Genomic DNA, 14,338 nt, shown 5'->3' on the forward strand with positions numbered 1-14,338 from the left:
TTAAGCTTATAAGGAGCACAGGCTGTGTGACTTTACTGTGGAAAAGTAATGAAATGAATTAGAAAATCCTGTTTGATAGAGCAGCATCTAAAACCCCGTTCACACTGGAGAAAGTCATTCCAGCTAGAGTAGGATTGAGCCCAGACAGCCTTTAAGCTGGATGCGTTCAGACCTATTTTCAAATCTGGCTAGCACACAGTTGTGTCCGCACTCAATCCGGCTTCATCCAGCGTGTTTGCTGTTATCCAAACCACTAGGTGGCGCCTCGTAATATGGCTAATAATGTGGCTAGCCGGATTCGCTAGCCACATTTGCGTTCACACCACATTTGAGCCAAGCCGGCTAGATCCACCTCTCGAGGGTGAAGTCAAACTGGATTCAGCTGGATTGGAGGTGTTCACACTCGGAAAAAAACACATCTGGATTGATCTGGATGCGGCCAAATCCTGCTTAAGCCACATTTTTTCCCCAGTGTGAACGGGGCCATAGACTCCCATGTTAAAAATGACACCGAAATTGCTTAATATTTGAAAAATTATAATTTTTTGAAAAGTTGACCCAGAATGTCCTCTGTGAAATGAACATTTTGATAGTTGGCTGAGATCGGTCAATGTAAGCTGAAGATACGCTGCGCCACAAAACGTAGGGAAGAAGAAAGAAGAGAAGAAGAAAGAAGATGAAAGAAGAGAAGAAGAAGAAAGAAGAGAAGAAGAAAGAAGAGAAGAAGAAGAAAGAAGAAGAAAGAAGAGAAGAAGAAGAGTTTGATCGCTGCTAGGCAGCAATCCTCCCGCCCTCTCAGAGCGTCGCATGTTGATGACGTCGTGGTAATGGCCGCTCTTGCTGTGCCGTACGGGGTGTTTTATTTTCTCCGCCATAGCGGCTAAATTAAATCGTCTAATATTTATTGCAGACTGTAAAAAGCAACAGCAGCGGTGGAGGGCAGTTGTTAACGAAGCCACGCCGCCTTTAAAGAGCTCCGAGTCAGCAAGGTGAACAAAAAATGTGTGGTTGTTGGCAGCTAGCAAAGTGTTGCTGCGCTCTTAGCTTAGCTTCAAGGGAGGCTACATTGTTAATTGAAAGACAGCTAGCGTGCTTAATGTCCCTTCAATGCTAATGTAGCAATGTCCGATTCTTTACGTCGTTAAGCTAACCGGTTTACGTGCTAGTATTTGCCCAATAATAGAGGATATTCGGTGAGGACCATTAGCTCGCTGCTTAGCTAGCCCACCTCGGGTAGCGAAGATGTGGGCCTTGTTGCTAGTTAGCGGACCCGGCTAGTTTTATTAGTTAGCAGTCAGATAACCGTTACCGGTGCACTTGTGTATTTCCAAACTCGCGCATCTTGTTTATTTATATAGGTGTACCATTATATTGATGCCTATGAAGCTATTAGCAGATACCATCTGCACATAGCTGTTAGCTAGCTTGCTGCAGGATACTTGAATTAGCGGCTGTCACATATAAAGCAAATCCTGCTGTCACTTATAAGCATATCGTCACTTATTGTTTTTTTTAGATGTTTTCGTCCTTAAGAGGTTTCAGTCTTCTTCATGTAGGTAGTCCCGTCCTTAGTATGCTCGTCGCTTTTCTTTATTCTTTAAATTAACCATTAACAAACCTCTGTAACGTGTTTTTTTGGGGGATATGCAGGACTTTTACACGAAGAACAGGTCTGGTACTGCCGATGCTTATTTAGCTAAGATATTGCACAGTATAAAGTCAGTTGACTTCAGTTGTACTCGTCAAAAATGGGAAGGGGTTTACATTAAACTGTGGGTCAGCGTGCAACATAATATATAGGTTTTAGTAGAGTATTTACTGCTGTGTGTAGTTTATAGTTTGATTTGCAGTTGCAGTCAGATGTCTCAGATGACATCCTCGCATTTTATCAGTTGTTGATCACAGACTGTTTTATTTCTACACCAGAATATTCTCTGATGGAAACTCCTGAAAGCCCTACCCAGTCCCCCCAGTCTCCTGAGGAGGAGGAGGAAGAGAAGGGTCTTTCTGATAGTGAGCTGTTGGAGTCTCCTGATGAAGAGGAGGACAGGGCCATCTCAGACAGTGAGCTTCTTCGTGATGAAGAAAATGGAGGGCTGGATGAAGAGGAAGATGCAGGGGAAAGCCACGATAGAGCTTTGGAATTAGACGATGAGAGAGACGAGGATGAGGTGGTTCCTGACTTTGTCTCTGACCCAGAGGAAGAGGATCAAACAGGAGGGATGGGGCAGGAGGATGAACCCATTGTGCTGATGGAGGGCGATGAAGATGGTCCACAGGAGGATGGGGAAGGGGAGGAGGAAGAGGACAGAGTCATTGACACCCCACAGTCTCCAGACTCAGAGCCAGTGCAGTTCAGGAGCCACACTGCTGAAGAGGATGGAGAAGACCGGGAGGATGAATTTGATAACTACAGAAAAGATCACTTAGCAGTGCGGGACGTGGCTGAGGTGGATGATGAAGAGGAGGAGGACAACAAAAGCAAGGCTGAGGAGGAAGAGGAGGATGAACAAACGAGAGCCGAGGAGAGGAGGAGAGCTGTGGTGGTGAGGGAAATGAAAGATGACTCTGCATCAGTTTCTCGGGAGCTGGATGAGCACGAACTGGATTATGATGAAGAGGTCCCAGAAGAGCCCACCATCCCTGCACACGAAGAGGAAGAAGACGATGAAGATGCTAAAGTGGAGGGAGAAGACGAAGAGGAGGAGAGTGAGGACAAGAGCAGTAAGAAGAAGGAGAAGAAACCAGTCCTCCCACCATCACCGAAAGACAGCGAGTCCAGGAGGACAGAAGACGCCAAAGGCCTGGACAGGACACGCAGGGACTCCTTCAGAGACAAAAAGAAGGAGGAGGATGATGGAGAGATCGATGAAGGAGAGATCGATGTAAGTACTTTTTAGACATGATCACGCTGGAACTTATTTGTAAGAAATAAAATTAAGAATCTTTGAGATGCCTGAAGGTTCTCTCTTCTCCAGGTTCTGTGGGTCAGAGTATCCATATGCATAACATGACACATCTGTCGATCTGAATAATATATATTATATAATATATTTAAACTTCAGTGTCCCTCCTGGTCCTGCAGGAGGTTGTGTTTGTATTGTGAAACATTTAACTCAAAGCAGACCCTGCTGTGTGTGTGTGTGTGTGTCGCCAGGATGATGACCTGGAGGAAGGGGAGGTCAAAGATCCATCAGACAGGAAGATCAGGCCACGTCCTGTCTGCAGGTTCTTCATCAAAGGTAGGCGGTGAACAGTGCTGGACCACTTCAGCTGCATGCCGTATGTAAATGAATGCAGCACCATGCTGATAAGAAACGGTGTCGCTGTTATCTGCGGCGTCCACCAGGGAGTGCTCCTCAGGTGTTCCAGCAGGAGAATCTCATGAGCCCTTCACAGTGTTCCCATATAAAAGAGGGCAGCTATGAGAACATGCTGCTGTGCTGCAGGCAGACTGTCGTCCTTTTATTAAACAGTCTGTCCACACGAGTACTGCTACTGGAGGACACACGCTCAAACTGTGAGTGATGTCAGAGGCCAAGGACTGGGTGATGGGACAAATCAGAGGCCACACCACCCACAGCTGATTGTTGAATATTAAACCACCCAGCTGCTTGGTACCACATCGATCCATACATCTGGTTTAAGGGCTGGACTGCAAACTTGATGAGGGATGTCCCTACTGGACCTTTTTAATCACAATAACAATGCAGATACCTGATGCTCTTTCCTCTGCAGATGTACAAGTACCGTATTTTCGCGACCATAAGGTGCACCACATTATAAGGCGCATGCTACACTAAAACATACAGAAATAAAAAGGTAACGAGAGCAAAACAGAGAGTTAAGTCGAACTTTATCACAACAATGAACAATAAACAGGAAACAACAGCTTCCCTCTCATCACTGTCAGAGTCACTGTCAGAGTCGTTGCCGTCTGGCTGTTGAGAAATGATACCGGCTCGGAAAACAGTCAATGCAGACACATCAATCCACGCATCCACAATCCATTCGCATATGGTGGCGTAACCCTGTGTCAGGTACTCAACCCATACAGAAGGCTCACCGGATAATTAGGCTCACAGCCGACTTTCAAGAACATTTTAGGCTTTTAGTTGCACCTTATAGTCTTGAAAATACAGTAACTATTGAACTTGTTGGTGTAGCATGAAATGCGTCCTCCAGCTGTAATCATAGATATTTAGTCCATGTCTGGGTTTATATCTAAAGTCAATAACTGATATTGGTGCATCACTAACATTGATTATGTTTAATAACACACTCATCTCCCCAGGTTTAGTTATGTAGAAGCTGCAGTAGCAAAAAACAAAACTTAGAAATTTAGGGAAAACATCATATTCTCTAACATTAGGCTGTAGGAACGAGCTCCGCTGATCGTGGTTAACCCCCACCGTCACACAGAGCTGGAGGAAGAGATTCTCTTTTTCTTCATGCTGTACATATGTTCTTGTTAATGAATCACTCCTCGCTTGAGCGAACAACTTTCTCTTCTTCTCTCCCACCCCTGCACACAAACACACTGCCACAGGTACGCACACATGTACTCACTGCCCAGTCCTCTCATGCCACTGTCATAACAACGTGATTAAAAAACTAAAGCCCTGAAACAGCTTTTTATTCAGTTTACATATACACATAAACTGTATGCATGCATACAATGAAGATTGGAAATGCCACATGATTCCTTGACCAAAAGGCCCTAATACACCGTCGTACCGAAGACATCTGCTTCTTTAAAATAAAAAAAAACTTCAGAGATCAGTCTCAAAGAGAGCGCTTCAGAGAGCCACAAAAAGGCAGAGCACTCCCAAAGGCGTTTATGTTTTAACTGTCCTGACAAGAGAGAAGAGGTTTGAAACATGTCCACTGTGATACAGGATTGAAGAGAATTTAAATGTGTTTTCTTGGAGGCCTTCTCTTGCTGTTCAGGGTTGTTCTACAGCAGATGGAGCTGTTGAACTTCTGCTAACATGTCTTCATCTTTACAACCTGCTACATGTCTTACTCACTGATAGCAGATGGTATCAACGTGTAGTTTCCATGTTTCCTTTTCCTTCAGTGGCCCCCACACATGATTTGAACTGCTCCGTTTCATCTTGTTCCCCACAGGTAATTGTACCTGGGGTATGAACTGCAGGTTCATCCACCCTGGAGTCAACGACAAAGGAAACTACTCCCTCATCACAAAGCCGGACCTTTTCTCACCTAACGGAGCGCCACCTGGAGGCCCGCACCCGCTCATACCCAATAACCCCTGGGTACGCAGCACCGCTGACAGCATGGCTGAGCCTCCACAGTGAGCGTGTAGTGACTGAATGTGTCTGTGTTCCAGGCTGGTCCTGCAGTGGAAGAGCTCCCTCCACCTCCTCCTCCTGTGGAGCCCCCTGTAGAGAGTGCCTGGGAGAGAGGCCTGAGGCATGCCAAAGAGGTGAGCACTCCAACGGCCTCTCATTAAAAAAAAAAAACTCCACTTCTGCCAAGTGGAATGTGTGTCACACTGGTGAGAGTGTCTCCATCACGGAGCTGTTTGTTGAATGACATTTCAAAGCAAACAGAAGAGCAAACATCAGGCCGTGTAGCGGGCTCCACTTTTTCCCCTCTGGAAAGTGTTGCCCTTTCAGTCCAAGGGGAAAGATCGTTTTGTCAGCTGAATGTTTACTGATCACTGATCAGATTCTCTTGTTCAGAGAGTACAAACATGAGTGTAGTGTAACCTTTGGCCCCGTTCACACTGGAGAAAGTCATTCCAGCTAGAGTAGGATTGAGCCCAGACAGCCTTTAAGCTGGATGCGTTCAGACCTATTTTCAAATCTGGCTAGCACACAGTGGTGTCCGCACTCAATCCGGCTTCATCCAGCGTGTTTGCTGTTCTCCAAACCACTAGGTGGCGCCTCGTAATATGGCTAATAATGTGGCTAGCCGGATTCGCTAGCGTTCACACCTGAGCCACATTTGAGCCAATCCTGCTAGATCCACCTCTCGAGGGTGAAATCAAACTGGATTCAGCCGGATTGGAGGTGTTCACACTCAGACAAAAACACATCTGGATTGATCTGGATGCGGCCAAATCCTGCTTAAGCCACATTTTTTTTCCCCAGTGTGAACGGGGCCTTTGTGACCTTTCAGGTTTAAGGTTAGCTTCTGTGTGTGTGTTCTGTCACATGTTCAGTCACTGTGGGCTCGTTGTTCACTGCAATATGACGTCCTGCAAGATGCTTCCGTTTTTCAGTAAATTCTTTTGTGTGAGAAATGTACAGTCAGGTCACATCCACATCTAGTCAAAAATGTGGATTTTTTGTGGGATAATTTCACATATTTTCACATAAATTATTTTTTTTTTCCGTCCAAATCTTCTAATACCCTGAAAGGTGCAGTTTTATCTTTGATTCGATAACAGTTTTTATCTCTGGTTTGATAAGGGGTCTTGTCCTGTGTTGACAGTTTCTTTTAACAAGCTGTGATCAGATTTTGACATTAGTCAATAAATGATGTGTCCATTTCCTCAGGTGCTGAAGAAAGCCACCATCCGTAAGGAGCAGGAGCCGGACTTTGAGGAGAAACGCTTCAATGTGACGATTGGCGAGGATGAGCGAGAGTTTGACAAAGAAAACGATTTCTTCAGAGAACGCAGCTACCGCATCATCAGAGAGTACGACACACACACACACACACACACACAGCAGCCATAGGAAAGACAGAGCTCACAGTTAACACAGAATCTAATGTAACGTCTGTGTCCCTCTTTCAGTGAGATGGATTTCAGAGATCCTGCATATGGGTAAGTGAAACCTGTGTCAGTAGAAAATGAATGTGGAATTTGTAATCACATGTGTCATATGTGGGCAGTGTGAGTTGTAGAGTCTTGCGTGTTATGATCAAACAGACCATTAGTGGTGTACGCACAGCTTTTTCTGTCCTGGCATCATGGAATGATTGTGAGATCATTCAGTTCAGAGCTCCAGTCCTGATTAGAGGAAAGAAATTCATGTTTGTTCTTTTTCAACACATGAGACATCAGTCTGACACGCGGAAAATCAATCACTGTTTTATATCTGTATCCAGATCAGAAGTCATTTGAAGTTACCTTTCCTATAGAGCAGGTCCAGACCGTGTTCTTTTATTCAACAAGCTAAACACACTTGTGTTATTTATCTCATTTGCACGGCAGCATGTTGCAAGTATAGATACTTATTTACCAGGAAACCTCTGTGAGGTATCTGACGGTCTCTGCGGTGTGTTTCCCTCTCCAGTGATCCATACGCTGACCCCTACTATGACTATGAGATGGAGGCCCTGTGGAGAGGTGGCCAGTATGAAAACTTTCGAGTGCAGTACACAGAGGCTCCTCTTCCTTACCACTACAGTGTGAGTATCCTCCTGACCGTCTACCAAACCACCAGACCAAGTGGGGTCTGCTATAGAAGGGATACTTTGACATGACTGGAACATGTCAGTGAGCCAGTGGCTGACGGAGCAGGTCAAAAGTCATTATGTTGAACATGTCAGGAAACACATTTTAAACAGTGTTACACATTTAATGTCAGAAAATATTGGGCTTTTCATGGACAGAGGAGAGCTGGACTCAGACTCCATGATCCCCAAAAGAAACGGGAAGAGACAGACGCAGCACAGACCGAGAGCCACAGACACAGGTTATATATTCTGTCTGTTAGCACCGACACTGACACAGTTCCCCAGGGTTTAACCTCCCTGTACTGACTCTGACCGGCTCTTTGGAGCAGCAGCCAGTGCATTCTAGGAGGTGGAGTTTGGAATACTCCTTTAAAAAGGTTTTCTGCTCTCTAAACCATCAGAACTGGTCTATAGTGACATTATGTTGTCACAGATGAAACTGTAATGTATTTTTTTTACTTCCATTGCTAAAGAGCTTTTTTTCCTTCACCATCCCATCAGGAGCGTGAACGTGAGCGTGACCCTCGAGAGCGCAATCGTGACCGAGAGAGGGAGAGAGACCACCGCGAGAGGGAGCGGCGGCAGCGAGAGAGGGAGCGTGAGAGAGAGCGGGAGCGCGAGAAGGAGAGAATGCGGAGGAAAGAAGAGTGGGAGAGGGATCGGATGAAGCGAGATGAGAAGGAGAGGCCAAGGATGCGTCTTCCTCGAGACCCCCGGGAGAAGAAGGAGGAGGACAAACTGAAGCCGCCCCTCAGCCTGCCGAAGTAAGTCATGCTTCCGCTGGATTGTTTATAATGTTGCCCTGATATCGAAAATAAACCACGCTCAGATCTTAATATTTCTGGGTGCGGTTGATGCATTGATGGATTGTTTTTGTTGCTATTGTTGCCATAGTTGTTCCCTCCTTTAAGAACTGTGACTGTTCAGACCTGTAGGCTGTGCTATGCTATAATTACTCCTGCATGCTAAAATAAGACCCGCGTGAAATATCACCATTAGAACGTGGCTAAAAATTGCTCTGGAAAATATGATTTCCTGTTGGAAACTGCTGGTGAAGTGAGCTGTAAACGGCCCAGTTAATGTGTGATGAGCAACCTGATCAGGCCTTTCACTGCAGCAGTCATGACTGAGGACAGAAAATGTTTTCCTTGTTTTGGAGCTGCTCTTTACTGTTGATATTCTGGCTGAGTTCCACATTCTTATTCATCTGACTGCAAAAAAGGCATCTCCTTTCATCCTTACCCACAGTGTGAGCTGGCTCTGATACAATATTTTGTAGGAGGTAATGAGAGCCTTAAGTTATGGGTTATTTTTATCACCTTAACTCAAAGCCATTTTTTCTGGCTAATGGCGTGAGTCATTGGTGTTGTAGTAAATGATTTGGCACTGAGTAGTCACACCTGGCTCTGCTGCTCATATCTGCAGACAGCTTTATGCTTTGACATGTGCTCAGACACAGCAAGAATAAAGTGTAATAGTTTAAATCATGTCAATGCTTACAAGGTTTTCAGAATTAGGAGCATTTAGTGACGGGTCAGTGGAGCTTTAAGGGGGCCGTCCCACTTCTGGTTCATGCCAGTGTACTGAAACTGTCTGCAGCTGATGTGGAAGGCCCTGTGGCCCCTGAGACCCCTGAGGCCCTGTGTATCGTTTAGATACAGTATTGCTGCTGCTCATCGGATGTGTCCAATCAAAGTGGAGGATGCTGTGAAGTGGCTTGTGGTGTGCTCATGGTTGACGTCTTGTCATCTTTATAAACAGACCGCTCTGTCATTATCTTCAAATACCAAAAAAAATCCATCCTGACCTGGCGGCGCAAGCAGTGATCACACCAGGTCAAACTGATCTACCTAATCAAAATGACATATACAGTCTATACACAACTGATTTTTATGATTGGATATATGTACAGGTTGAAATAATCAAACTGAAGGGACATTATGGAAACAGTGTGCAGTGACACCTTCACTCTTCATCCACATGCAGACTCCCATCATTCCAGCAGTACAGTCCTCTCTGACGGCCCGCAGCATTTAGCTGTCTGTCCAGTCTGTTGTCATGTTAATCGAAGGTCCTGTATTACACACAAACCACCGACAGTAAAAACTTTGGACAGAGCCTCCGTGACATCACCCGTTTGTTTCTGAAGAGTTGTTTTGAGGCTCGGTGGGAGGCTCCGGGACTCTCTGACCGCTGCCATGTTTCCTGCGAGTTTCCTGCTTTCACGATCACCCGCCCCCCTAAACTCCACTCGTGCCCCCCCCCCCCTCTTTGTCCATATTTGGAGTTTTGGCGGGCGGGTGATCGTGAAAGCAGGAAACTCGCGCTGTGATACGGCAACCGTCTGACGCTCAAGCGGCAACGCTCATAATTATGCGTAATTGAATATAATGCAATTTCCCCATTGTGGGACTAATAAAGGTTTCTTACCCCCTGTACAGTTGACACTAGAAGGGAACTGATCGTTTGAGTCCAGAATTCGCTTCTAGAGCGATTTAGGCAAATAAAGGCCTGGGCTATTATTTGAAGTTTTACGGTAATATAACTAAAAATGACAAACACACATTTAACCATAAAGCTGTGTTAATGAGTGTCTGAGTCCATCTGCTGGCTTAGATTAGATGTTGAGGGTGAAAGTTTCCATTTTGTTATATTTTCCATTTTGGCACTCTCTACTGCTACAACACTCTCCAGAAGCATAATGATTAGTTTGAGTCACTGCCGCGTCATGCTGTAGAGTGAAATATTTCTCTTGTTGCTAGCACTGTTTCTTTAAGTCATCGGAGGAAGAGCGTCGGTCCATGAATTCCCCACGCTGTGGTTCAGAATAAGGAAAACTGAACACCAGCCGTGTCACTTCTATCTGATCTTCTGCCTTCATCCCTTGTTTTGAAATTGTGAAACTTCACAGTGTTTTTGAAGTCTGCAACAATAAGGGTGACGCTCTGGTTACCTGCATTGTCAGTGACAGCGAGCCAGCGCCCAGGCCTTGCTATTGTGTCAGTAATGAGTGACGTCGGCTGCTTGAGCAATGCAGCAGTGGAACCATTCCTGTGGGAATAACTCTGTTCTAAGAATGTTTATTGTCTTTAAATAATATAGGGACTTTCCCTATTGTTCACATGTTCTAATTAGTTTGATTACATTTTTAAATGTTCCTCTTAAACACCGCTGTCAGCTCTGTAAACCGCTTCCAGGTAAACACTTCCTAAATAGTTTAAATGTTACGGCTGGTCGCAGCTCAGTCAGTCAGTCAAGGCTTCCTGCTGAAGAAGAATGCTTTTTTTATTGTCAGTGTACAGAACTAAATTTAAGTTCAAGACTCATTTATGCTACGTAAAACCAATCAATTATTAAACTATACATATAGCAGTTTTTATGCATGTTGGTGTGCTTTAAAGATGATCAATAAAAGGAGGAAGGAAGTGAGGACAGTAGTGTGATAGATATAAATAAGAAAAAATGAAAAATGATAACAATATCAATAAATCTGATTAAATTAATATTAGATAAGAAGGCACAGTTTACCTAAATGTGCTTTAACCTTAATAACATGGAGCTTAATAACGACAGAAATTGACATGCGCTGTTCAAACTACCGTAGCTCTGGTTATGTTCGCACTATTGATAAAATCTCAGATTCTGAAAGATCATTCAGAAGCTCTTTTGATCATTATTACATTCATTATGGTAATGACCACATTTCGGTGTGCCAGGGCTGCAGTTCTGTGGAGCGTGGGAGAGTTGATGTTTAATTTTTGTAATCTCTTGTTGTCTTGTCTCATCTTGTTGCTGCACATTTATAGTTGTTTATTTTACGTTTATAGTTTGTAAATTTGATGAAAATTCAAATCTGTTTTTTTTTTTTAATTTTCTTGTTTTACACACTGTTCTGAGCATTTATAACATAATAACAAATATGTGCCAGCTTTTGAAAGTTATATTTCATCTGTCAAGAAAAACAGGTCAAAGAATTAATACAAAGAACATTTTCTGACAGAATCATTAAAAAACAGAAGGGGAACTGTTATAATTAGAGTAGTGATAGAGTTAAAGATTAAAAAATAAAGAAGTACAAATAATCCCCGAGAAACTGGTTACATCTGTTCTAAAGGTCCTTGTTATGTGCAGGCTGAGTGGAGGGGTTTAAAGTTCATCTTGAAATATTTCTACATTTCATGATGACGCTCTAACGCTCTGTGTTCATGAGGCGGTGATGAAGATGCTCAGGTCGAGTCCTCTGTCTGGATAACTTGAGTCTTCACAGACATCGTGGAATCATGCAGCATAGTTTGTGTCGGTGTGTTCACTGTTTTATTCTTGGACTCTTACCTCACATTGAGTCACACACTGTGATGTCAGGGTTATGCAGAGTTCAGCTCGCCAGCAGCTTCTGTTTCATTCTATTTTCCAGAAGGCACCTCAGGCTGATTCATCAAACCTACAGGCTGCAAACATCCTCCTACCCTTTGTTGTTCTCTGGGGCCCTTGTTTGGTTTTTTTGTTGTCATTTCTTCGTTTGAGTTGATTGGATTTCATGTGTCAGAGCTATAAATATCTCCCCGTGTTGCGAGTCTATTTTTAGCTCCATTAGTTGTTCTGTGGTGAGGTCACTTGTTTGCGGTTGCATCAGCCCTGTGAAATATCCCCGGGGGTCATGTTTCCTGTGTGAACCTGGGATGCCCAGTCATTCAGCCGGCTGAGCAGAGATGATGCAACCTTACAGACTCACTCAAAAGGTTTACACGAAGAAGTACTAAACCCAAACAGAGCCCGGACACCAGCATCCGCTGTAAGGTCAGCCTCTGTCAAAGCTGCTGTTACACACACACAGTGGGAATGTCCACTCATTTCCTCTGCTCATGTTTATGACACGCTCTGTAAGACGCCCCCTGCATTGACACCTCCGTGTCATTTTGAGTAAAATAAACATTGATTGCTCCACTGGGAAAATCCCTCACAGAGCTGTGCATAATTATACAGAGCGAGGTGTGTGTGTGTGTTTTCAGTTAATGAATGTACACCAGTGAAGGAGTGCTGGGTATTGATTAATGACTGGGCACAGCTATAACCCGAACATCCAGCTGATTCCAGCTCCGGCCAAAACAAGCTATAGACAGCCAGTAATGGCCGCAGTATATTGATAGGTGATTGATCTGAGTATGTAGCTCTGAGTGTTTGTTAGCTTCACACGTACTGTCACTGACACAGTATTTCAGAGTTATGTCACGTATTCAGCTCTAACATAAACTTGATTGATTGATTGTAATGTGAATCTGAGTCTGTTAACCCCTTACCCCGGTTTTACACCGGCTGCATAACGACAGCCTAATTTGCGTCTTCAGTACAACATCAGTCTCCACCAGAAGCGTTTCTGAAGCGCAGCATATGTGTGTATGTTACAAGCCGCTGCAAGATTCACAAAAACACGCAGCAATCTGACAGTAACCATCAGGTTACTGTCCTGTCTACATGTGTCAGGCTGGGTTACACACAGGGCAGCCTTTCACCGTCCACTTGTTTTGGTGAAGGTTGTTTGAGTCAAACAGCACTCGTGCACAGGTTGTTCTCTAAGTGTTACATCACTAAGCAACTGCACAACAAGAGTGTGTAAAGAGGCAGTCCAGAGTGGTTTACACAAACCAGGCATTCCAACTTGTTTGTTTGATATTGTCATTTGAGAGTCTCATATCGCCACACAGATCTGACGCTTCTGGGGCAGTCACATGATCCTACCATCAGGTTTTGTTTTCAGTGGGTGTGTGCTGCAGAGATTAATGCCTAAATGAGCGCCACATCATGGTTTTTGATGCCTATGCAAATGTATATAAACACCGGGGTCTGTTGGAGCCTGCCTCCAGTGGACACTGGAGGAACTGCAGCTTTTGAAACTTCAATGTTGGCTTGATGTCTCAGGAGGTTGCTGTTTGAATGCAGACCTTTCCACTGTAGACTGTGACTCTATAATGAGAAGATATCAGCCTCCTCTCCCACAGTAAAACCTGCTCAGATGGTGCATGTCTCTGGATGTATTGTGAAATAGTGTGAAATTCTGTGCAATCGATGCAGGAGAATGATTGATGCATTTTCAGTCTGGGGACTTGTCTCAGAGACATTTATGACGTCTTTTTTTTTCCATCATTGCAGTTTTAATGAAGATCATTAATGAGTCAAACGAGAGAGTCGCACACTGTTCTGTGAATAGGATATAATTATAGTGTTGGAATTTTCACAGAGGAATAGGGCTGTAATCTCCCGGTCGATTTATTGGTCGACACGTTCTGGCTCGACCAAAATTCTGATTGGTCGACTTTTTGTAGAGTTACATTTATCAGGAGTACTGTACCAAGTGTTAATGGGGGTGTTTTCGGTCCACCCGTTTCACAGGTAACAGTCTATCTTTAAACACCCCCCTTGTTTTCACAACTTTGGTTTAGCCCGACCCACTAGAGACAGATAGATTGAAGAGTACCGGTACCAGGCCCGGAGGTTCGCTTAATTTTTTATTTCGTTTTGACCGTGTCATTTAAAAAGTTTGCATCCTGAATTTCCCCTCGCGGATCAATGAAGTGACTCTATCACAGCTCGACTACACACATGGCATGTCACCTAAAAACGAAAAGCTGCCATGTCTGTGTTAGGCTGCCCCGTCCGTTTTGAGCTTATGAACATTTCAATGTTTTAGTCTAATAAACTATTTTATAACTGTAGGCGCAGCAAAGGCAGCGTCAGCTTCAGATATACCCAGAACAGGCTGGATGTTCAGCCCCATCACGCGGACTTCATTCAACGAAGCTGCGCTCCTGTGTTCAGTGTCGCTCTGTGCGCAGGACATGTGCAGAGCGACATGATAGTGTCTGTGAATGACAAAACAATCTAAATATTATATTATATAACAGGTTTT

General features: G+C 44.2%; 1 protein-coding gene across 3 annotated transcripts in view; it reads left to right on the top strand.

Moving 5' to 3' along the window:
• The first annotated feature begins 815 nt into the window (after window positions 1-815).
• Window positions 816-14,338, top strand: part of zc3h18 (zinc finger CCCH-type containing 18) — a 25,748-nt gene continuing 12,225 nt past the window's right edge. For all 3 annotated transcript variants that reach the window (XM_028430977.1, XM_028430978.1, XM_028430979.1), the window contains exons 1-9: window positions 816-989; window positions 1,927-2,885; window positions 3,158-3,242; window positions 5,131-5,279; window positions 5,354-5,449; window positions 6,528-6,670; window positions 6,770-6,799; window positions 7,272-7,386; window positions 7,936-8,198. In XM_028430977.1, coding sequence (XP_028286778.1) covers window positions 1,938-2,885; window positions 3,158-3,242; window positions 5,131-5,279; window positions 5,354-5,449; window positions 6,528-6,670; window positions 6,770-6,799; window positions 7,272-7,386; window positions 7,936-8,198 — 1,829 coding nt within the window. In that variant the 5' untranslated portion in view covers window positions 816-989; window positions 1,927-1,937. The remainder of the gene's footprint in view (window positions 990-1,926; window positions 2,886-3,157; window positions 3,243-5,130; window positions 5,280-5,353; window positions 5,450-6,527; window positions 6,671-6,769; window positions 6,800-7,271; window positions 7,387-7,935; window positions 8,199-14,338) is intronic.

The sequence above is a fragment of the Parambassis ranga genome, chromosome 19 (genome assembly GCF_900634625.1).
Source record: "Parambassis ranga chromosome 19, fParRan2.1, whole genome shotgun sequence".
In the NCBI taxonomy this organism is placed as follows: Eukaryota; Metazoa; Chordata; class Actinopteri; family Ambassidae; genus Parambassis; species Parambassis ranga.